The sequence below is a fragment of the Euphorbia lathyris genome, chromosome 6, assembly GCF_963576675.1.
Source record: "Euphorbia lathyris chromosome 6, ddEupLath1.1, whole genome shotgun sequence".
In the NCBI taxonomy this organism is placed as follows: domain Eukaryota; kingdom Viridiplantae; phylum Streptophyta; class Magnoliopsida; order Malpighiales; family Euphorbiaceae; genus Euphorbia; species Euphorbia lathyris.
The window spans coordinates 39,081,489-39,106,278 of NC_088915.1; the positions used below are offsets into that span (position 1 = coordinate 39,081,489).

Here is a 24,790-nt window from a genome sequence, read left to right on the forward strand (position 1 = left end):
GTTCCATCCGTTTCTTAATTTGTGTGGATACCGTTAGAGGCAATCTATACTTAATTGCTATTTGGTTGATTACTACCTTTTGGTTTTGATTTCTTGATTGTGTTCGTGATTGGCGTGACATCCACGTGAGCACTTTGTTTGCAACGGTAGATAGTTCATCAACCAAAGATATTTTGTTTAATCCTTCTTTATATGAAATAACGATTAACAAATTTTGGAAAAGGAAAATAGTCAAAATAGATAAAAAAAAAGTTTATATTTCCGATGCGCCTAGGCTTGTCTATTTTCCTTCAGTGGTATCAAAGCAAGCGTTAAATCCGTTATTTCATATATGGAATTTGGTAAACATTAAACGGGGTTTAATTAATTTATCGTTAGATTAATTAATGAGATTCTATTAATCTAAAATAAGTTGAAATTAATTATTAGATTCTGAAATTAAAAGTTTTAATCAGATTAAAGCTTGAAACGCGAAATTAAAAGTAACCTATTTTGTTTTAAAAATTAAAAAAAAAACTTATGGGGGTTGTTGCTTTGCGGCAGCAACCCCGTATAAATATGAGCTGCTGTCCGCGGCAGCAGCTGCTGCCGCAAGGAAGCAGGTCGGGGCTACTATCTTATGACAACAGCTAGGCCGACTTTCTCGAGGAGTCGGTCGTGTTTTCGGTTACGTGAATGTTTTAAAAATTGTTTTTAAAAACTGTTGTTAATTCGTGTTTAATTCAGAATACTTCGGTTAATTGTTTAATTACATTTACATATTTACAAAACAGAAACCTCCCAAATCGAATTCTAACTATGTAAAATAAACTTAAACATCAATTTAGTCATAAACTATCAAATTAGTAAAAGAACGTAAAATTTCTACGATATGATTTATAGTTTGTATTTAGAAAACTGTATTTTGTTGATATGTAAAAATATTTTTTAAAAGACAAAAATCCTCTTGTTGTAATTAGAACTTAATAGTTTAACAATGTATATTAAAATATTTGATTTTGTAAACATAGCAGTGATCTATATTACAAAATTTTAAACCATGGACTTATATTTACAAATTGGGCAAACCAAATGCAATTTTTTTTTTACTTTTAATTTTAATTAATTAAGGGATATGGTGTAAAAATATTGCTAATGTTTATAGTCATGCACTTATACTTTTAATGTTGGCAGCCAATAACAATTTTACTTCTAATATTGGCAAGTTAAGTTAATTTTAGATATTATTATAAAACACAGATATTTTGTTACTTATTTGGCACCAATTGCATACCAGTTGGTTCTAAAAAAATCACATTTTTTGTGATTTAATAATAGAATTGGAGATTAATATTTATAAATTCGGTGAAATATTTGAATTTTTTTTTGTCCAACTTGTAAAAAGCACAATTTATTTTTTCACATCTAATCATATTTTTGTGAGTTGTTATTAAGGAGTGATAAAATGATCCACAAGTGAAGTCCAAATGACATTGATTTTTTCAAATAGAAATAAATTAATTAATTAAATAGCGGAAGTAATAAAATCAAAGGAGCTACATATTCACTTTAATTATAATTTTATTCACTTTGGTTGTTATTTAAACCATAAACAACAAGCCTATATATAGGCGAAATAAAAAAAAACACACAAAGTAACTACTAACCTATTTAATAGCTATTAATTGTAGTAACCCTTAACTTATTTATTACATATTAATTTTAGTAACTCTGCTAATTAAAACATATTAAATATTTTTCCATAACAACCGAATCAAAATAATTAATTATTGAACTTTGAATGAAATTTATAAATTCATGATCGATAAAACAGTTTGATTCATTATTTCTCACATTGATGAATGTTAGAAGTAAAATTTCTTCAAACTGCCAACAACCGCTATAAAAATGTCTCTTAGGTTGGAAGTTAGGGTATTTATACCTTATCACATTAATTAATAAAGTTGGGCACAGTTCGGTCCAAGTCGGGGATTCATGAATCTCCAATATTGGATTGAAATTCGGAGATTAATAAAAGGAAATCTCCAGGATTGTATTGAAAGAATAAATCTCCAGAATTGAATTGCCCCAAAGTTTCAGTCCAGTCCAGTTCGGGGATTCGGAGATTCAATTCCGGTCCAATCCAATATATTTTTTCGGTGATTCTGATAAATATCTAATAGTTTAAGTCCTAAAAAATAAATTAAAAATTTAATTTACAAGATAATAAAATATAAAATTTTTTAGGAAGTAAACAACATTCATTAAAAGTTACAGTAGACAACAAGGCTAAAAAAAACCCACAAAATCAAAGTATTAAAAGTTACAGTAGACAACAAGGCTAAAAAACCCACAAAATCAAAGTTACAAAATAACAAATCCATAAAAATAAACAACCTTTAATTCAAAAAAGACAACACGTCATTAGCAAAATCTCTCTAATCATCATCCCAATTTGTAATTGAATCTTCTTAACACAACAAATTCCTTGTTTTCCAAAGCAAATGCAGTAAAAGCCAAACATCAACCTAAACATATAAAATTTACCATATTAGTGAATCAACAAATGTTAAATTAATTAGCTTTTACTTCAATAAAATTAATCAACACACTAGCAAAAAATAAAAGGAAAAAAATATGCTTACCAAAGTGCATTTGGTTCGGTTAAAAAAACCTTAGATATTCAATTGAAATATGGATAAAAGAGATGATGCAATCTCAGGATCAGAACTAATTTCTACAAATTAAATAACATTTATATAGTTAGTATTCATAAACATTTAATTAAAATAAAACTATGAAATATAATTGCTAAGTAAATATTACCTTCTTCAATAGCTTCAAGATCTTCAACTTCTTCTTCATGCTTGAAAGCTTGAGTTGAAGTTTTCAACCAATCTTGACAACAAATCAAAACCGCAGTTGTAGCAGGAGTTAAAGAACTCCTAAATTGATCCAAAGTTCTACCACTTGTGCTAAACGTAGATTCAGAAGCCACAGTTGAGCATTGAATTGCAAAAACATCTTTTATAACTTTGGATAAAGCAGGATATCGCATAACATTAACCTTCCACCACAATAGAAGATCAAACCAATTACATATTTTTCAGGTGCCTCATTGACATATCTTTCCCATTCTCCCTCAATTGACATATCTTTATCAATATTCAAAAAATAATCATCAATCTCATCATCAATGTCATCATCCGCTTCATCCAAACTAGAAGAATGTGCTCCAAGATTCACATTTTCTTGCACATTTTGCATTATATACTCATCTAACAATGTAATAATAATGTTTGTGACTTGTCCCACTAACTCATTAGCATCGTTCTCACTATAAAATTCAGTGTACTTAGTCATCAAGTACTTAATTTTATACATTGGGTCAAAAACCACCGATACAAAACGCATCACGTTCATTGTGTCAACAGAACCCTAATACTTATCAAATTTTTCCCTCATTTGAGTTCCCATGTATTTTAAGGAAGGATTTTTACTATTTTGACATAATGTAATATCCTTGAGAATTTTCATTACCTCGGGAAAATAAAGGCTAGAGGTAGGATATGATGAACCAGAGAATTTACAAGTTATATCATAAAATCTTTTCAAAAACCTACAAAGATTCTTAATACTCAACCAATCACTCTCAACAAGAATATCATTCACAAAATCCTCTGCATATTTCTTATCAAGATCTTCTAACTTGTCAAATGCCTTTTGTTATCCTAATGCAACATCTAACATCAAATAGCTGCTATTCCATCTAGTGGGGAAATCATAGCATAATGCTTTTGTATACTTAATACCTGACGCCACACAACAACGTTTAAACATAGCCAATCTTTGTGGGCTGTTTCGATATATTTGTTAATTAATTAAATGGTTAACAAGAAAAAATCAAAGCAGAGAGAATGGGTAAAAGAAGCACGAGATTCTATTTTATAAAATGTTTAAAAATTTTAATATTTAAAACTTTTAATATTTGTTACTTAATTAAATGGTTAACAAGAAGTATGGTTAAGGTGATTAACAATGTTTCATTTGGTTAGGTGTTTGATTCTCCATGTCTACATTTTAGGTAAATATTTTTTTATTTCATTTTATAAACGGGAATTAATCGGGATAATTTTTATGACTATATAATAATGTTATACCTTATTAATAAATTATAAATTTTGTAATTAGTTTACCAAACCTTAAAAAATATATAACTATATATTATATAATATTTCTCTTTATATAAAGTTAATGTATGAAATATAAATTTATTATTGCTAAACTTTCGGTTATTTCAGTTCGGTCCAATCCAATCCAATCCGGTTATCGGTCCGGTCCTGGATAAATTTCGGTCCAGTTCGGTCCAGTTCTTTGACGAAAAAAGTCAACGGTCCAATCCAGTTCGGTCCAGTTCTTTGACGAAAAGTCAACGGTCCAATCCAGTTCGGTTCTCCAAAAATATTCAACGGTCCGGTCCAATTCCGGAGTTTTTTCCTCGGATATTCGGTCCGGTTCAGTATCTCCAGGATCCGCGCTTAGCCCTATTGTAAAGTGAGAAAAGGATGAATACAGTTTTGAATGAGTTGTTTTGAAGACCGGAATTGGTGCCAAAAAGAAAAAAAGGCCATTGGATGCGCCAAAAACATAATTATAAATTCAAAACATCATAATGTGTTTAGGGGACCATTATTCTTAATGAAAGAAAAGGTAAATTGCTGATGAAAAGCTGAACAAGAAAGGATACCAGTGCAAATTTTGTTCTTTGTTGGGTTTGGAAAGGGAAACATCTTATCCTTTTTATTCAAGTATTGTTACATTTCTCCAAGTGTTTAAGCAAATTTTTACAATATTTCTAACTATAAAAATTAGAATTTCAAAAATAGATGATATGACTCATTTAAGTAAATTTCATGTTCACAGCTAAATTTTTTGTATGGTTATAATTAATTAACAATTTAAGAACAGTTTAATTAACAAAAATTTAAAACATCAAAGGTCTCTTCGTCAAACTCTGATGAATGGTTTTGGTCTCCTAAACATCATGGTAATTTCTCGGTCAAGAGCCGTTATAAGATGTTGACTGGTGAATTGGTTTCCTCCGCGGCTGGTTGGTGGAATAAATTATGGAATCTAAAAGTTCCCTTAAAAGTTCGCAATCTTATATGGCGTGCTTGCAATAATGTTCTCCCTACTGTCGAAGCACTCCGGCAAAGGTACGTGAATGTTAATCTTTGTTCTCCTTATGTGGTTTGGAAGTAGAGTCTACTATTCATGCTTTCCATGGTTGCTGCTATGTTTCTTCCGTTTGGGTCAGAGCCCGTATGGCTACAAACCATATAACTGGAGATTCCTCATTTCTCAATTGGATGGGATGGATTTTTTCGAGTTTTAGCATGGAGAAGTGTTGTCTTTGGGCTATGTTGATTTGGAGTTTATGGTTTAGACGTAATAATCTTGTGTGGAATGGTAACACTATTGCTGATGAAGTTATTTTTAATATGGCTTGCAATTCTTTGAAGGATTGGCGCGATGCTCAGGCTCGTAGTGTTAATGTTTGCTGTTCGGGGAGGGCTAACTCTTCGGATGTGACCAGCACGGGTGTGTCTGCTGTGTGGTGTCGTCTGCCGGCTCCGAAGTTCAAAGTTAACGTGGATGCTTCTCTCGTGGTAGGGGCTGAATTTCTGGGTATTGGGGTTGTTATTCGGGACAGCGCTGGCTCTTTTTGTGGGGGTCTTGCTCTTCGTTTTGCTGGTATTTACAGTCCCAAAGAGGGTGAGGCTATCGGTATCAGAGAGGCCTTGAGCTGGGTAAAGAGGAAAGGCATTGATGCTGTTATTGTGGAGTCTGATGTTGCAAGTGTGGTGAATCATATTAAACAGCCTTCTTTTCGATCAGCTTACGGGTTGATTATTGATGACTGCAAGTTTCTTTTGAATTCGTTTACTGATGTTTCAGTTTGTTTTGTTTGTCGTTCTGCGAACGAAGTTGCCCACGCCTTAGCCTGTGCGGCCCGTTCCATGTCAGAACCAAAGGAGTGGTCAGAACCAAAGGAGTGGTCTTATGATCCTTCTGATTCAATCTACTGATATTAAGTCAAAAAAAACATCAAAGGTTTAACGTTGTTTTTTTTATAACTTGTCAACCGCACATTCCTTAATTCTCTCCTTTATTTTCCCATTGCCCATGTATCAATAGTAACTTGTTTTTCATAAAAATAATAATAATAATAACTTTTGTTTTTTATTTTATTTTTTGTTACAACTTTTGTTTTTTTATTTGTTGGTTGTGAAAATAGATTTCACATTCGGTGCTCATTAAATATATTTACAGAGAAAAATTGATAACATCTTAATATTATCTCTGGGGCAGAAGTATAATAATAAAGGAAGAGAAAGGTGTTGAAACACCTTTCCACATGATTTTGATTTGACAAAATTATTTAAGTAATTGATAAAAAATATTCTAACACATTAAATTTAAATGCTTTGATTTATTTATACTAATGTGTTTGTTCAATGTTGAGTTTATTGATTTATAAGACATTAAGATATAAAGCCCATAAGTGGAAGTCAAGCCCAAGTCAACACATCAAGATCTCACGGCCCAAGATTTCAAAACGCGGTCGTTTTGTACAAAGAACAAGCTCAGCATGAAGAAGGATCGAGAAGCCTTATCTCAATTGCTTCAAGATGAAGCTGCTGAGTGTATCGACAAGAAGTACAAGACAGCGGCAAACAAGAACCAACTTCTAGACAAAGTATTTCTACTTTGGGTAAAGTTCAGAAGGCGCAGGAAGCTGTCTGGAAGACTTTGCCAAATATGTCGAAACATTCTGTTTACCGGACGAAAAGCTGCCGAGCACTACCGTGGACAGAAGATGCAAGAATCTCATTGGCCAACGACACTGAGCACATACTGAGTGACAACGACAGGAAGCCGTTTCCCTCCAACGGTTATTTCGAAATTCGAAATTACTAGTGCTTGAAGTGTCACTATATAAAGGCCTCTCATTTGCTTCATTCGATGCAGATCTTCAATTAGTCGAAACGCTGACCAAATTCATACATGAAGTTCTATGAGAAAAGCAAAGCAAAAATCTTACACCAATTTCCAATTATTGTGTAAAAGTCTATAGTGATTTCAATCATCTAAAGTGTCTTAGCAATTGTTGTTTAGGACAAACACTTTATCATTTCTAGAAGAATAGAAAGGAGATGCTGAGTACTCGGTTATAGTACTCAGCGGTAGATATAGGAGTGAGTAGAGGTATAGAGGAAGGTACTCTTGTATACTCAGCTTCTATTGTAAAAGGTTTCGTGCTCTACCTTTAAAGAGTTCAGTAGAGAATTCAAAAAGCTCGGAACGAGTTCCGAGGACTGGACGTAGGCGGAGAGGCCGAACCAAGATACGTCTGTTGAGTAACATATTTCTAACCCTTAAACTCCTTTATATATTGCTTGCTATAAAACTGACTAAGTAACGAACTCACGCTGAGTTGAGTGCACTAAGAAGCTGAGTTCAGGAATAGACTCTAAGTGCTATCTCTTGACTCAAGTAAAGAAACAGACTTAGTCATAAGTTGACTAAGCTTGTGTCTTAGAATTACTTAGCGCCGCTGTGTAAACCTTTTCTTAAGAAAAGAAGTCAGCCTCAACGGACAAAATTTTAAATAGTTCCTATCCCCCTTGGAACTAACCTTGTCACGTTATAAGGGACCAACAAGTGGTATCAGAGCTTAAAACCTCACTGAGCAAGATATAACTATCTTGAGCTGATCCCCACAATGGCTGAGAACAGCACTCGTTTCCTCCCAGGAAATCAGACAACTCAGATTTTACCTGAGGGACTGTCCATTACTCGGCCTCCTCTGTTCTTCGGGTCTAACTATACCTTTTGGAAGAACATAATGAAAAATTTCATTCAGGCAACAAATATGAGTGCATGGCTTTCTATAGTCCAAGGCCCATTTGTTCCTGTTGAAACTATTGTCGGCCAAATGGTTGTTAAAGCTGAGACTAAATGGACAGAAGATGATCTCAAGAAGCTACAAAATCATGCTTCGGCTATAAACATGCTTCACTGTGCATTAGATGCTGCAAAGTACAACGAAATTTCAGGTTGTGAGTCAGCGCAGGAGATCTGGAAGAAGCTGGAGGTCACCTACGAAGGAACCAACAAAGTTAAGGAGTCCAAGGTGAACCAGCACATGAGGTTGTATGAGCTCTTCGAAATGAATTATGATGAAAGAATCTCTGACATGAACTCAAGATTCACAAACATAATCAACAAGCTCAAGAGACTTGGCAAGATCTTTACTGAGGAAGAGCAAGTCAAGAAGATACTAAGGAGTCTTCCTAAAAGCTGGCAAGCCAAGAAAACTGCTGTTGAGGAAGCTCAAGACTTAACCACCTACAAGTATGATGAACTCATTGGCTCGCTGCTGACCCATGAGATCTCAATGAAGAACTTCGAGGTGAAGGAGAAGTCTGAAGACAAGAAGCAAAAGTCTCTTGTCATGAAAGCTGACTCCACTGATGGGAGCTCAACAGACGATGAAGAAATGGCAATGTTCACTAGAAAGATGAAAAGGCTGTTCAGAAAGAATGATAAATATTCCAAGAAGCCTTAGAAGAAGTTTGATAAGTACAAAGCTGAGTCAAGCGATAACAAGTACAAGAAGGACAACTCAAAGCCCATTACATGCTTTGAATGTCATCAAACTGGCCATATCAAATCAAGCTGTCCTACCTTGAGGAAAGAAAGGAGGAACGACAAGAAGGCAATGGTGGCAACCTGGAGTGATATTGATGAGTCATCATCATCAGAAGCGGATGCCACTGAGTCAGCAAAGATCTGCTTCATGGCAGATGAGCTTGCTGAGCCTTGTGTTTGTGAGCATGCTGACCCCTCCATTGCATCTGACGATGAGGTAAACTCAACTGAGGTAATATCACTACCCTTGCTCAGAAATGAAATGATTAATGCCTTGAGTGACCTCTACACACTTGTCAAAAAGTGTAACAAGAAGGTTAGAGCACTCAGCAGGCGATGTGACGAGATTGAGGAGGTCAAACTGAGTGACCTTCGATATCTTCTCCAGGACAACTCAACCTTGCATAGCAATATAGAAATTATGCAAAAGTTTGTCTCTGAGGTCCAATCAGATTCTAAGAAACTGAAAAAGGATGTCACATCTATTCAGAATCAACTAAAGGTTCCGAATAAAATAAATATCCCTCTGAACACTCAGTACCGAAGTACTAGTCAGCAGAGATGGAATCCTCAGCGGAACGTCTAGTGTGACTTCTGTGGGAAGAAAGGACACACCTCAAAGGTGTGCTGGCATGCTCAGCACTGGGGTGCTGACCAGTCAGTGAGATATCCTAAACGGAAGGTCAGTTGCGACTTTTGTGGGAAGAATGGACACACTGTCCAAGTATGTCATCATAAAATTAAATATGATGATTTACCTGTTGAACCTAACAAACAAGGACCCAAAAAGAATTGGGTACCTAAAAGTAACTAGCTATATTGCAGGTAAGCCTGAGGTGTGCTGAGAAGTCAAAGATGTGGTACATTGATATCGCCTGCTCGAGGCATATGACTGGTGATGAAACTCAGTTCATCACATTTGTGCATAAATGAGGAGGAAGCGTAAGTTTTGGAGACAACAAAAAGGGTAAGATAGTAGGGTCAGGAACCGTTGGTGGTAATCCTACTATTGAGTCAGTCTCCCTAGTCAGCGGACTCAAATATAACTTACTCAGCGTAGCTCAGCTATGTGACAATGGGAGAAAAGTTATATTTGATGACACTTGATGTAAAATATTCGAGGGTAAAACAAATGAGTTGATTTTAACTGCCCCTCGTATTGATAATGTTTTTATGCTGAACTTAGAAAAGAAATTTTCAAAAACTGTATGCTTAGTGTCAAAGGAAGAAAATTCCTGGCTATGGCACAGGAGACTTGGTCATGTAAGCATGGACCTCCTGGCCAAATTAGCAAGAAAGCAACTAGTTGAGGGATTGCCAGAACTTAAGTTCGAAAAAGATCAATTATGCAACGCTTGTCAAGCTGGAAAACAAACCAAACAATCTTTTCATAGTAAAAACATTGTCTCAACTAAGCGTCCATTAGAGTTACTACACTTGGATCTCTTCGGTCCAGTCCAGCCACTGAGCTTGGGTGGTAGAAGATTTTCCTTGGTCATTGTAGATGACTTTTCTCGGTACACTCGGATCATCTTGCTGAGTAGCAAGGATGAAACCTTTGAGACGTTCTCAACTTTAGTAAGAAAACTTGAAAATGATAAAGACCTTAAGTTAGCTCACATCCGAAGTGATAATGGTGGAGAATTCAAGAACCAACAGTTTGTTGAATTCTGTGAAGCCAGCGACATTGACCATAACTTTTCTGCTCCTAGAACGCCTCAACAAAATGGGGTTGTTGAAAGGAAAAACAGAACCTTGGTTGAAATAGCCAGGACAATGCTGAGTGAGCATAGGCTTCCAAAGTACTTTTGGGGAGAAGCTGTCAACACAGCGTGCTACATACTTAATAGGGCTCTAGTTAGACCCATATTAAAGAAGACTCCCTACGAACTTTGGAAAGGACGAAAGCCCAACATTGGATACTTTCGTGCCTTTGGTTGTAAATGTTTTATTTTAAATACCAAAGACAGCCTAGCTAAGTTTGACTCAAAAGCTGATGAAGCTATCTTTTTAGGCTACTCAACAAACAGTAAAGCATACAGAGTTTTCAATAAACGAACTCAGGTCTTAGAAGAGTCAGTACACGTTGAGTTCGATGAAACTAACCCTGCAGGAAGAGACATGCAGCTGACTGAGGATGATCCACACTCAGCTCTCGCTGAGTCATTGCCTCAAGGGCTGACCAAAGGTAAAAGCGAAACTCAAATTGTTTTCACTGAGCAATCTACACCTGCAGAGATTGTTGAAATACAACCAGCACAAGACATCAATCTACCAAAAAAGATCAGAATACTAAGAGGACACTCAGAGAGTGCCATTCTTGATGCCGCTGAGAACACCCTGATGACAAGAAATCAACTCAGGAGATACCTCAGCAACGTAGCATTCGTCTCAGTCCAGGAACCAAAGAATTTCGCTGAAGCTGAGTACGATGAATTTTGGATGAATGCAATGCAAGAAGAACTTGATCAGTTTAGAAGAAATGAAGTATGGGACTTAGTGCCAAAACCAAGAAGCCAGAAGACCATAGAAACAAGATGGGTCTTCCGCAACAAGCTGGATGAACAAGGGAACGTGGTCAGAAACAAAGCAAGACTTGTAGCTCAGGGCTACAGTCAGCAAGAAGGTATTAACTACGGTGAGACCTTCGCCCCAGTGGCAAGGCTAGAGGCTATAAGAATTTTATGTGCATATGCAAGTTATATGAACTTTAAATTGTTTCAAATGGATGTTAAGAGTGCATTCCTTAATGGAGTTATAAACGAGGAAGTCTATGTTAATCAGCCTCCAGGGTTTGAGGATCCTAAGTTCCCAAACCACGTTTATAAGCTCAAAAAGGCTTTGTATGGTCTCAAGCAAGCACCACGTGCTTGGTATGAGAGGCTAACCAGTTTCTTGCTGACTAGAAATTATGTCAGAGGTAAAGCTGATACAACCTTATTCATTAAGAGGAAGGGTAAAGACACCCTACTGGCTCAAATATATGTTGATGACATTATTTTTGGTGCCACTAACGAGTCAATGTGCAAGGAATTTAGTAAGAAGATGCAGACTGAGTTTGAAATGTCAATGATGCGAGAACTCAACTTCTTCCTTGGACTTCAAATCAAACAAGGGAAAAATGGCATCTTCATCAGTCAAACTAAGTATGCTAAGGAGATATTGAAGAAGTATGAACTTGAGAATTGCAAGTCAATATCTACCCCTATGGGCACTGACACTGTCCTCTGCGCTGATGAAAATGGTAAGTCAGTAGACAGCAGATTGTACCGAGGTATGATTGGTTCTCTACTCTACTTAACTGCTAGTAGGCCGGACATTCAGTTCTCAGTATGTTATTGTGCTAGATATCAATCTAACCCTAAGGAATCTCATTACATAGCTGTAAAAAGAATCCTTAGATATTTGCAAGGCTCGGTGAATGCAGGTTTGTGGTATCCCAATACTCATGATTTCACACTCATAGGATACACTGACGCTGACTACGGACGAGACAAGCTTGAACGAAAAAGCACCTCAGGAGGATGCCACTTCCTTGGGAGTTGTCTTGTGTCCTGGTTCAGCAAGAAGCAGGCGTCAGTAGCCCTGTCAACAACTGAAGCTGAGTATATTGCTGCTGGAAGCTGTGTTGCTCAAGTCCTATGGATTAAGCAACAGCTTGAAGATTATAGCGTTCAAACTAAAATAATTGAAGTCAAATGTGACAACAAGAGTGCCATTGACTTATCAAAGAACCCAATCCAGCACAGTAGGATGAAGCATGTCAGCATAAGACATCACTTCATCAGAGATCATGTACTCAAGGGAGAGATCAAGCTGACCTATGTCCAAACGGATGAGCAGCTTGCTGATATCTTCACAAAGCCACTGGCTCGTGAGCAATTCAACATACTTAGAGAAGCCATTGGTATGTTTAATCCTCTTCAATAAATTCCAAGTATAGTATGTATGCATGCTGAGTGAATTACCATGCTGAATGATTTATGCTAAATCAATAACTACCACATACTCAGTAGATATACATGTTGAGTGTTTATCTTAAGCTGAGCTACTAATCATAAGAATTATTCCTTGCGTAACACTGACTGCTCAGGACTTTGAACGTTTGAAATCCTTAACACTGAGTAAAGATCCGTTGCAAAATTTAATGCATAACACGCGAATTAAATAGCCACCTAGGATGACATAAGCGCGATGATTAGAAAACACATGCGCCGAATGTGTCATAAATGCCAGAATATTTGTCGATTGAGTATCTCGAGGTCAAATGGCCACCTCAACGCTTAGGATCAATTCGACACCTCTATAAATAGTGGATGATTTCTCACTTTTATCTCTTTACGCTTAGAAATTTCTGGTATTCAAATACTCTTCTCTAAAAACTCCCAAACTTCTCAAACTCTCTAAGAATCATGACAAAAGATTCTCAGAATGTCTCCGGTGCCGGTTACACCGATAATCGCTCCGATGAAAACCCTTAAATCCCTACTCAGCAGGAACACGGTGAGACTCCCACCAAGTCTCAAGAAACGAGTCAGCGTGACCACTCAAAGGTCACTACCCCAAGGACGAAAACCCATGCTGACCAAGCCGCCTCTTCGAGAGGAAAGCAAAAGCAAGATAAGGCGAAGAAACCCGTTGAACGTACCTACTCTCCAGTTTACGAGAGTGTGAGGGGGTATAAGGTTGAGCACTCTAGATGGTTTTCAAAGGGTTTTGTGGAAGCTGAGCAACTCTTCTGTGAGTGGATCAAAAACAATGGCTGGACCGAGTTGTTCTCAGTTCGCAAAGAGACCTATCCTGAGTTAGTGAAGGAATTCTATGCTAACCTAAAAGCCGCGGATGATAATCAGGACTACATGGTCACCCAGGTTCGGGGAAAGGATATCTTCATCAACCCCGCTTATCTTGCCTCGCTACTCAAGTTGAAAAACGAAGGAGCAATACTTCGTAAATCTGGTGACCAAGATAAAACCAACTACTCCATTGAGTTCTGTAAACCTTCTGGTCATGTAGGGGAAATTTCGAGTACCTCCATGGGTCGGAATCAGAAGATGGCCCACTACATACTGACCAATTTCATCTTCCCCAAGATCAACTGCACCAACTCAGTGACAAACTTTGAGCAGTGCTTCATCTGGCACATGCTGACCTACACGCCGATAAACATGCCTGTCTTCTTAATCGGTGGGTTTCAAAGAAGCATTGGAACCCTTAGGTTAGGCTCCATAATCACCAAAATCCTTAAGGATCACCGGGTAAGCTTGGTTGAGGAAATCCACACAATAGGAACAGAGATCACTGCAGCGGCACTGTTTGGTCTATTCTACGATCAACCAATTGTGCCTAAGAAAGGGAAAGCAGTCGTTATCCAAGAAACTAAGGGGACGGTGACTCGAAAGGGAAGGAAGGAAAGAAAGAGGAAAGTTGTCCAAAGCCCCTCTAGAGACGCTGTCTCTCCACCTAAAACGCTTAAGTTCGTGTCCAGAGGAACTAAGCCCCAAATTCAACAAGGTCAGGATGGACCTAGGTCAGCTGAGAAAAGACCAAGGCAAGCTGAGCCTGAAGTAGAAGAGAGAGAGGATGCTGATGAGCAACCACTAAGGAAGAAGAAAAAACTCTCTTTTGAGTTAAGACCCATCAATGCACCTCCCACTGACTTCATCATTCCCACTGATTCACACTATGCACGAAGTCTTGGCGATGACATTGAGCAACCACAGGATGAACAAGATGAAGAAGAACTGGGTGGTCAGTTTGATAATGAGGAAACAGTGGATGATGAGCAACATGAGTCATCAGATGTTGAACAGCATGACACAACCTACACTGAGGAGGTTGAAGAAGATGAAGCTGAGCCAACAGAAAAGGAACACACTGTTCAAAGGGAAACTTCACCTACTGACTCTATTGAGTCTATTCCTGCTGACCCCTCTCCTCCAAAGACAAAGAGACTGCGAAGACTTAAGAAGAAGGCACACAAATCCCCCGTCATTGATCTGATGAGTGACTCGCCTCTGAGGGATGAAATCACTGACCTATCAGATGTGCATATTAGGTTCTTCTCTAACCCTATTGAGTCTCCACCAGAGCAACAGGAAAAGCAAGCCTCTGTTTCTCAACCTAAGGAACATGCCGACTTAACTGCTTCCCCAAGCCAAGATGATGCCGAGCAAGTGCTCGAAGATCCTGCTCCTCAACATGTTGAGCAAGATAAGGAAATACCTGCTCAGGTCAATACTGAACTTCCTCAGCTTCCCAAATCCAGTCAGTTTCAGCCTGACTCTGAGCAAGTAACACATTCTGCCGATCATCCTCTTCCACAAATTCAAGTGCAGAATATAATCCAGTCAGTGTCTACTGGAAATCAAAACTCAAGACCAGCATTGACCCCTTTGTTGTTGGTGTGCCCTAGTTCTTAGGCATTGGTTCTATGCTTTGTATTTAACATTATGTATATTGTTAAAATACATTGTATAAGTGTTATATGAATAAAGGCATTAATTCATTCTATTTATATTTTGTGCTATAAACCTGATCCATTGATTGTTAATCATAAACCTATTTGAGGCCTATTCTATTCATGTGAATGAATAAAACCAAAGGCCTATACATTCAGTATCTGTGCAGTAGTGTTGAACATACAACTGCAATACTTGTATAATAAGCTATGGATGTAGGTACATGTTGATGTAAGTCAATACGGGTTAGGACTGATCCACTTTAGAAAGATTCATGGTGGACGTGTCATTGATCTTTCTATATGTAGAACTCTATTATCTCTAGACCTGATTTCACTATAGTAAACAACGTGGAATCTGGTTCACTTTGATATACGCCTAACAGGTCTGTAACAGGATGCCAAATATGGGTATGTTGGGTGAATCAGTGAACACGTTGTTTCGGTTAAGTGAAGTGAAGGAATTACCACTCACCTAATAGTGAGCTGATATCACCGATCACTTTATAAGTGGAATTGAAGAAGTGTATGTCTATACCCTGATAAGTAGTTTTAGTTATCTGATTCATCAGTTCACTTTCGATCAACGAATATCATAAACCATACAGAGAATGACAGCCACTATGTCTCTAGTTTATAATATCGATATGCAATTTATAAGAGATACTAAGAGACCATCTATTGGGTTTCATGTCTCATTGAGACGGTTGAAATAATTCGTATCAGTTAGGGACCGTAATGGTTTGCTAGAACCCACTTACGGTCATTGGGTTTTAGGCCCATGACTGACTGAGGATGGGCCCACAGAATCGTGCACACACAACTGATGGGATGAAACTTAAACAATAAATACATGTCATGTATTCAATCAGAAAGGAACGGGTTAATTAATTGTCAATTAATTAACTGTAGGGATTAATTAATTATTTATTAACTAACAAGTTAATCCAATTAGTATTTGAAATTGATTATAGTTAATTAATAAACTTCCTGATATAATTAATTAGTCAATTGATTAATTAGATTGCATCGGGTAATTTATTAATGGTACTGATAATCTAGTTAAATTCTTTTAGGTCTTAATCGTACTTGCTGGTTATTCTAATTAACCAATTAATGTCAATTGAATTAAATAAATACTCTTAGATTTTATTTATGAGATTGAATTAATTAAGTGTTAATTTGCAATTAACTAAAATTACTTAAAACCTAGTCAAGAAAGTATTTAAGGTCTAATTAAAAAAGAACAAAGCTGACCCTAGCCTAGACACTGCATATTTCGGCCAGCATTGTAGCCTCCCCTTGCTCGGCTAGCACCGTTTTCATTCCGATAGAGTTGGTGCACGAGACCTTTGGAGAATCAAACGACTTGTGGATTTCTTTAGCCATCTCTAGAAGAGATTAAACCTGTAAGTTTCTGATAACTCTTAGAAAAACGTTTTAAAGGTTCAATCCGTGGTAATCTAACACAGTCTATGGATTCTAGAAAATTTTAAACGGTAGCATTCTGATGCACTTTGTTTATTTTTAATGATGAATCCCCAACAGTGGTATCAGAGCTACGACTCGTTAGATTTGATGTATTGATCTTTTCGGGTTTTAAAACTTTGAGATTATTATGTATATATTTGTGTTTGATTGTTTGTGTTTTCTGTTTTGAAAAACAATAAGTAAAACAAAATATTTTTCTGTTTTTTGGATTCACAGAGTTCAGTCGTCGGGCTGACTATGTCGAGATCGAGGCTGGAGATTCGTTAAGTCCGGGGTTGGTCGAGGTGCCGTTCGGCACAACACTGCTTTAATCTCTGTTTCTACAATTTGAAGCTAACATTGCTTATTCCTATTAATCTGTCATAGTAAAGTTTTTCTTTTAACTTGATAATCGCCGATCTTTTTTTTTTTTTTGTTAACCAACATTATTATTTGTCATGAGACAATCTTTTTACATTTCCTAATTTTGTCAAAAAAAAAACAGTCTTATAGTAGATGGCTTGCATCCATTTCTCTATTTCAATTTTTCAGTCCATTTCTCTATTTCACTTTTCAGTTTATTGATGAAGTGATTTTCAAAGTTGAGAAAATGAATTGTCGATCTCGCCAAGCGATCTCCAATGCTCAAATGAGAAAACGAAGCATTTTTAAGTTGCTTAATTGGTTGTGTTTTCATTAACTGGTATTTCATTTGTGTTGTTTAATATTGCTATCTGCCAATGCCAACAATGCAATGGATAAAATTGTACGGCTCTTTTTAGTGATTTTAATAATTTTGTTGTATCTGACAATAGAATGATTAATGAAACATATGAACAACCTTATTATTATTTCATGGTTAGATGAATTGGAATAGAAAAAAATTAAGAGGCTTGGTTCAACATTCATGATTGTCTTGCATAAAAAGACTTGAAATTATTCTACAGATGTATATTAATTTAATTTTTATATATCTTTTATACACCTTTATTAATTAATTAGCCTTAATTAATTAGTAATCAGCCTATTGGATAATAAGAGCTTTTCAGTTAGTGTTATGGTGAGATTGGCATTATTTTTGGTGCAACAGGGAACAATTCACTCATAAATTCTCTAGCATATACTTTAATTCTACCTAAAGTCTACTTTCCTCATGACATAAATTAATCATATCACTCTACATTACAAATTATAAAACACATTGAAGTTATTTTATTAATATTTCCGAATAAATAATAAGCTGTTAATTATTAAATTATCCTTACAATTAATTGAATCTTATATTATAATGAAATATAGCTTCGAATTTCCGTGCCTAATGATAATAAATAATCATTTTTTATTAATATTTTTTTAATAGCGGCATCAGTAAAATCAAATGAATACATGGAGTTTTTAGTGAAAGGTTTTAAATGAATACATGAAGTTTTTAGTGAAAGGTTAAAACCATGTGAAATTTTGAAAACCAGAAGTTTCATTTTTTTTTTCATAATTTATATTAAAGATTGAACATCAAATGTTGAAGGATTCCATGTCAGCCACTCAACTTATAGTAAAGGCTATGCTTATTTTGTTTTTAACAAAGTAAGTCTTACTTTGTGTGTTTTCACCATTGAATTAATTTTATACTCCATCATCTAATGGTGAAAACACACCAAGTACAAGTAATGGTATTTTGTAACAAACAAAATAACCATAGAAGGCACCCTCAACGTATTATTTTTAAAACAAATATTTTATATATTCATTAAAGTTTTAATATGTAAATTTATAGATATTTACACAATGGTGACGAAACTAAATAATAAAACTGTGCTAGTATCCATATAAAAATATATAAATGAACTTCTGAATTTTCGGCATTTATATTACTGAAGGTCTTAAATTTATTCTATTAAATTTCTAACCATCATAATTGAAAAATTACACTTTGAGAACTGATTAAACAAATTCACTTCACAAAATTACTCCTAGTTTTTTTTTCCTTTTAGTATTATCAACTAGTTTTTGACCCGTGCGATGCACAGATTCATCTTAATATATAAATATTAACAAAAATATAATTAATAATTACAATTAATGATATAAAAAAAAGAGGAAGTGACACCTCAGCTCCATCGTTACTGTTTTATATTATATATAGATATAGATATGTAAAGAAATAGAGAGATTTTAGGGACTAATTTAAATTATGTAGAACTTTTAGATATAGATATGCAGAGAATTAGAGAGATTTTAGAGATTAATTTAAATTCTATAGAACTCTTGGATATAGTACGGATAAAATAATCTTTTTATAAATAAATATAATAATAGAACTAAAGTTAATATATTATATTTTTTATTATATTTTTTATTAGTAAAAAAGGAGGAAGTGACACCTCAGCTCCATCGTTACTGTTTTATATTATATATAGAATATAGATATGCAGAGAATTAGAGGGATTTTAGGGATTAATTTAAATTATGCAGAACTTTTAGATATAGATATACAGAAAATTAGAGAGATTTTAGGGATTAATTTAAATTATGTAGAACTTTTAGATATAGATATGCAGAGAATTAGAGAGATTTTAGGGATTAATTTAAATTCTGTAGAACTCTTAGATATAGTACAGATAAAATAATCTTTTTATAAATAAATATAATAATATAACTCAAGTTAATATATTATATTTTTTATTATATTTTTTATCAGTAAAAAAAGAGGGAGTGACACCTCAGCTCCTTCGTTACTGTTTTATATTATATATAAATATGCAGAGAATTAGAGAGATTTTAGGGATTAATTTAAATTCTGTAGAACTCTTAGATATAATACGGATAAAATAATCTTTTTATAAATAAATATAATAATATAACTAAAGTTAATATATTATATTTTTTATTATATTTTTTATCAGTAAAAAATGAGGAAGTGACACCTCAGCTCCATCGTTACTGTTTTATATTATATATAGATTTGTTCTTTTTTATATATGACAATTTGTGTTATCGATGCACCTTCACAAAGTTGAATGACTTGATATTTGAGACAACAACATTTCAAGTATTTGAAATAATTCTCCTGCTCAAGCATGCAATGCAAGTAAAAAGATTAACTGAAACCAACTGTGATTTTTTTATTAATAATAGACTTGGATACTTAAAATGTGTGAAAAGGCAAAATCTTATCTGAAATATCATTTTAAGAACAAAAGGTGTAGCTAAAAGAGCTTTGAACAATAAGCATTTACATATCCAAATTCAAATGACCATCAAACATTAAAAGATCCAACGATTAGAATGGCATACCTATTTCCATTTCGAGATCTATATTCTGCTTATATCACGACCAAACAGGAAAGTTGTGGCCCAATTGATACCCACATATAGTCTATTCCGCCAGCTTACTACTCGTGTTAGATATGCAGAGCGCCATATAAACCAACTCGTAAAACCCGTCAAAGATAACCCTTTGGCTTCCTGCAAAGTAAAAGCACCATAAAGTGAGTCAACCTGTTTTACCTTTACTCTTGAGCAAAAACACAGGGTACTTACTTTACTCTGTCTCAGATCAACAAGGGCCTTGTAGCTGCCGATAGTTGCCATGCTTCCAAGATGTTTGTACACAAATTGATCCCCGAAATCTATGTCTTTACCACTGTTCGCATACCCTCCACCAGATTTACCAATTCTGTTCAATAAACCTGCAAGATATTTTCCTTGCCGTTCTGCTACCTGTTGCAGATAAGGAAAACAGGCAATAGTTCTCCACCGAATTTCCAGATTAAGAAAGATTTGCATCATATAATTCACTCAGGAGCCGAGATGATGGATTAAAGATATAGAAATATTTGAAACTTAAATTGTAAAAAGCCTGCAACCATATGTTGCTTTGAGCTATTATTTATTTCGAATCCAGCCTTCTTCGGAAATGAAGAAGAATCAGAGATAAAATTCTCCTTATGGATATTATGAATAAGATAATAACTAGATATTTCTAAATTTAGCATCTAATACTTAATTACTGGTCATGATTTACCTGAGCCAAAGCTGGAAGGACTTGTTTACCAGTACTTTCAAGAAACCCACTGCAATCCCCAATAGCAAACACATCCTGCACGGAAGGGACTCGTAGCCACTCATCTATACCAATCCTGTATTTGAAGTGTATTCATCAGTCCACATTAATTTCGGTCATGCATATTTAACATTGCAAGGAATCCAACCAAGAGTAACATCCACATCATCGTGCAGGAAAGGAATACCTCTAAAAAAATAAACTTCACAAAATTCATATTACATAGGATGCAAGAGATGTGCCACTGCACAAAACTTTAAGATGAAACATCAATTTTAATAGAATCGAAATTCTGAAAACTCCATGATCATGAGTTATGATATCATATAAAATAATTCGGAACGCATGGCACTTTAGGGATCCTCATATCAAATACCACGGCTGGAGATCTATCTTCGGATCCGCCAAATACTTCCATGGAGATTTCCCCATTAAGGGAAACAACCATGCAGCTAGGGCAAACATTCCTTCTCCCAAAGTTAGACTTCCAACAGAAGAAGGAATCCCAAATCTAAAAGGATTCCTAGAAGAAGAAGGGTTCATCCACAGACCTTATAAATAGACAGGTATGGTCACACCAAAGGTAACATTAACACTTCTATCTCACAAATACACCTACTGACTTAGGCATCCGAGCGGGTTCGCCGGACTCCGGCCCCTCTCTGACCTTTGGTTCTGTTTCGGCTCTGTTTGACAGGTAAAGCCTTGGAAGATTCGGCTGAAGATTCGGACGTTCGGTCAAATTCAGATACTCAGATAACAAGTCATGACATATTTTTAGTCAAAATTAAAAATTATTGAGTACTTACTTATTTTCCTTCACCCAAAAACAAGCACATCCAAAAAACTTATAACCATAACTTCTTAAGAACAATACAATACAAGTTTTTATAGAGCCTACTGGAAAGAAGTTTACAGGTTCACATCACTTGGAAACTTTAGACATTACCGAGGCACAAAGACCAAGATTTATTCACAGGTTTTACCTTTTCACTTTTGATTAAAAAAAAAAAAGCTCTTTTTAGCAATTTTAGCTTGATCTGGCATGTTCCAATAATTTTTTTCCAAAATGAAAAAAATCATATTTGAATTTACTATACTTGTAATATATTTTATTCTCATTAAACAAAAAATACGACACTTTTTTCATCATTCTTAACTCTCATTTTATATAGATAGTAGTACGTGGTATAAAAAGGTTTTTATATTTCAAACAGAATAAAAAATTAGTATGTTTTATCTCTTCTTTTTTATTTCATTGGTTGGCTAAAATTGCAACAAGCCAACCCAAGCTAAAATTTTAAATTTTTGGACAAAATTAAGAAAAACATGAAGTAGTTTGGTCCATTTCGATTTTTTGGCAAATAATTAGTAGGACATGCATAGAACCTTTGCAGGTACAAATAAAAATAATCATAATAAAAATGACATACCTTCCTCCTGGAGATTTAGGAAGGTCCATAGATTTTACAAGAGGTGAGGGACCAACACCAGTAGACCACACTAATAGACCATATGGGACCTCTGATCCATCACTAAGTATTAGCTTTTGAGGTTGAACATCTTTGACAATCCCACGGACAAGGCGAACTCCTGACTGGAAAAAAAACTGATAGGTTACTACAAGCAATAAATGGGAATCTGAATAACTGCACATTTGTATAAATCTCCATATTCCATAGTTAGAACGCATATACTCCAAGTTGATGGATACAACCCCTTATGGTTTAAATATTAGCACAGTAAAAGCAACATGATATGACCATCAAAGCCCCTTGAATATGATAATGCTCTAAAACAAGTTTTTAGAGTTCATCAACTTTACAGACACGCACAAAAAAAAGGGTCCAAGAGTGAAGATGATATGCTAAGATTTTGCACGAGTACTTCCCAGATTTACCATAGAAGCATCACTTCATTCTCAACCTAGGTATAATAAGATTAAAACTAGCACCCAACCAATGTGCATACATGTTCGATTTGTGGATTATAAATTTCATTAAAATATGTTCACATCTTATCATCTAATAGTAATTATAAGGATTAAAATAAAAATTAAGAATCATATATAGGGTCTATGCATGTCAGGAGAAGTTCAACATGCAAATATACTCACTTAAAAGTGATATGAAGAATCTTCTAAAGCTAATACACTAAATTCTTCAGTTAGAAGTCCTTCCCACAAATTATATGCATCTCTAACCTTTGTCAACTGCTTAGTGGCATAGCGACGGAGCCGATCATCAAAAGAAGACAGGATTTCATTTGCCTGTCAAGAAGAGAAGAACTTAGTTTATGCTCCTAATTCCTAACGTATCAGTATTCAGTACCAATTATAGAATTTTTTCGACCAAAAAATGTTAAGAAAGGAAGTATTCAGATGAGTACATGAGTGACAGAAAAGCATAAGCACAACTTATAGCTTGATTCTTAATGAGCAAACCTCGATCAAAGTAACATGAATATAATTTTTCACATGAGCGTATCTTTGACGAACATCTCTCATGATAAAATCACTTAGTTCACCACTGAATTCAACTCCAGTGGGCCCACCTCCAACAACAACACAGTGTAACAGTCTGCTCTTTTCTTCTTCTGTAACACCTGCATTCCAGACACACCCAATTGTACAAGGAAAATTAGCATAAGCAAATAGGCCAATGTATAGCAAGAAAGAACAAAAAAGAAAAAGGATGATAACGTGGAAAAAGAATAGTAGTTGCATACCAGGCACATCAGAGAGCATCAAGTTCAGGAGTAGTTTTCTACGAATTTCCTGAGCATGATGAACTTCCCGAAGAAAAGTAGCATGTTCTTTGACACCTTGTATCCCAAAAGTGGAGGCATCTGCTCCCAATGCAATTACCAACTTGTCATACGAGAGATCAAATTTCCACGGATCCATGGTTTTTGATCCATCCGTAACAGTCTCGCATTGCACCTTTCATAAATAAATTCAAGTTTCTCATAACTATCCCATGCTAAACTGAAATCTCAGAACTTTTACAGTACAAAAGCAAACACGTATCATTACATTATGCCAATGTAAAGCAGAAAAACGTCTCAACAAATTATAGCCTATGTTGCAGGGAAACTCTTTGTCACTAGAGTTTCTGTGTTTCTTTTCCGTTTCTATTAGGTTTCCTAGGTATATATTTTATTTTTTAAATAATATTTCCCGGTTTCCCTTTCCATGTACGTTGTGCAACATAGATTATAGCTGAAAAAACAACAGCCTAACAAATACATATTGGATTTGATACAAAATTTCAGTAACATGATCACCCAAAAATCAAGAAAAGCACTATTTAAAACAGTACATCGCATGCCAAATAGTTGTGAAGGAAGAGACTACTATGACAAGTGACAACCAATTCAAAAACGTTGTTACCGAACTCGCATATACATTTTTATTTGGAAATTTATAATCAAAATGATAATCGAAGCTATCTAAATATAACATTTAATGAAGGGTTCGACAAACACTTTAAGGAAAAAAATGAGAATTCCCAAATTCAAAGAGATGGAAGTATTACCACATGATTAGGAGCATCAACACCAGTACAATTAGCGAGAAAGAAGTAAGAATTGGGCTCTCTGGAAATGGCGGGCTGGATCCGAGCGATAGGCTCAGCCACAGACCTGAACTCAAGGGTACCGACGCAAGTAGAAGCCAGGAGAGGAGTGAAAACCATATGGTTTCGGGGCGACACGCAAACAACATCATAATATTGTGTGTCTATGCCCTTCATGAGGCGGCATCCAGCCCATCCCGAGCCCAAAATGACCACGCGTGGCTTGTCCTTTGGAGTGGTCGGCCCTAGACCGGCATACTGCGTTGGCGGCGGCGGCGGGCTCTTGTGATGAGCGGCATCGGTGCTAAAATAAAAGAGTGAAGTGAATAAAAAATTAGGATTGGTCTTGAGTGCGAAGGAAGAAGAAGATGAAGAAGAGAGTGATTTGATAGTTGAATATCGAATTAGATTGGAAAAGAAAGACATGGTGGATCGAAAGAAGAGTATTGATAGATGGATAACAGATAATTTATAGTGTGGAGTCCACCATGACCATAGCCTTAGAAGTATAAGATCAGCACGAAATGA

The 24,790-nt window shown here is 35.5% G+C and overlaps 1 protein-coding gene and 1 long non-coding RNA gene across 2 annotated transcripts; both read right to left on the reverse strand.

Annotated features, from left to right (window-relative positions):
- Nucleotides 1-2,287: 2,287 nt before the first annotated feature.
- On the reverse strand, nucleotides 2,288-9,277 carry LOC136232410 (uncharacterized). Its single transcript, XR_010690492.1, has 3 exons — nucleotides 2,806-9,277; nucleotides 2,625-2,716; nucleotides 2,288-2,507 (listed from the first exon to the last, which is right to left on the reverse strand). It is a non-coding gene; the product is annotated as an uncharacterized lncRNA (long non-coding RNA).
- Nucleotides 9,278-19,794: 10,517 nt separating this feature from the next.
- Nucleotides 19,795-24,790, reverse strand: LOC136232411 (internal alternative NAD(P)H-ubiquinone oxidoreductase A1, mitochondrial-like). The gene is made up of 8 exons (XM_066021553.1): nucleotides 24,224-24,790; nucleotides 23,415-23,628; nucleotides 23,131-23,291; nucleotides 22,891-22,956; nucleotides 22,121-22,284; nucleotides 20,649-20,763; nucleotides 20,165-20,344; nucleotides 19,795-20,089 (listed from the first exon to the last, which is right to left on the reverse strand). Exons 1-8 carry the CDS (start codon nucleotides 24,686-24,688, stop codon nucleotides 19,937-19,939), a joined length of 1,518 nt encoding a protein of 505 aa, XP_065877625.1. The 5' UTR covers nucleotides 24,689-24,790; the 3' UTR covers nucleotides 19,795-19,936.

Bases quoted from the DNA above. Each gene is read 5' to 3' on its own strand.
- LOC136232411 (XM_066021553.1), bottom strand. From the start codon at position 24,688: ATGTCTTTCTTTTCCAATCTAATTCGATATTCAACTATCAAATCACTC. The intron at 22,285-22,890 runs GTTAGAGATGCA...TTTTTTTTCCAG, and splicing joins CCACTAAGCAGTTGACAAAG to TCAGGAGTTCGCCTTGTCCG. The intron at 20,090-20,164 runs GTAAGTACCCTG...TTTACTTTGCAG, and splicing joins TTGATCTGAGACAGAGTAAA to GAAGCCAAAGGGTTATCTTT.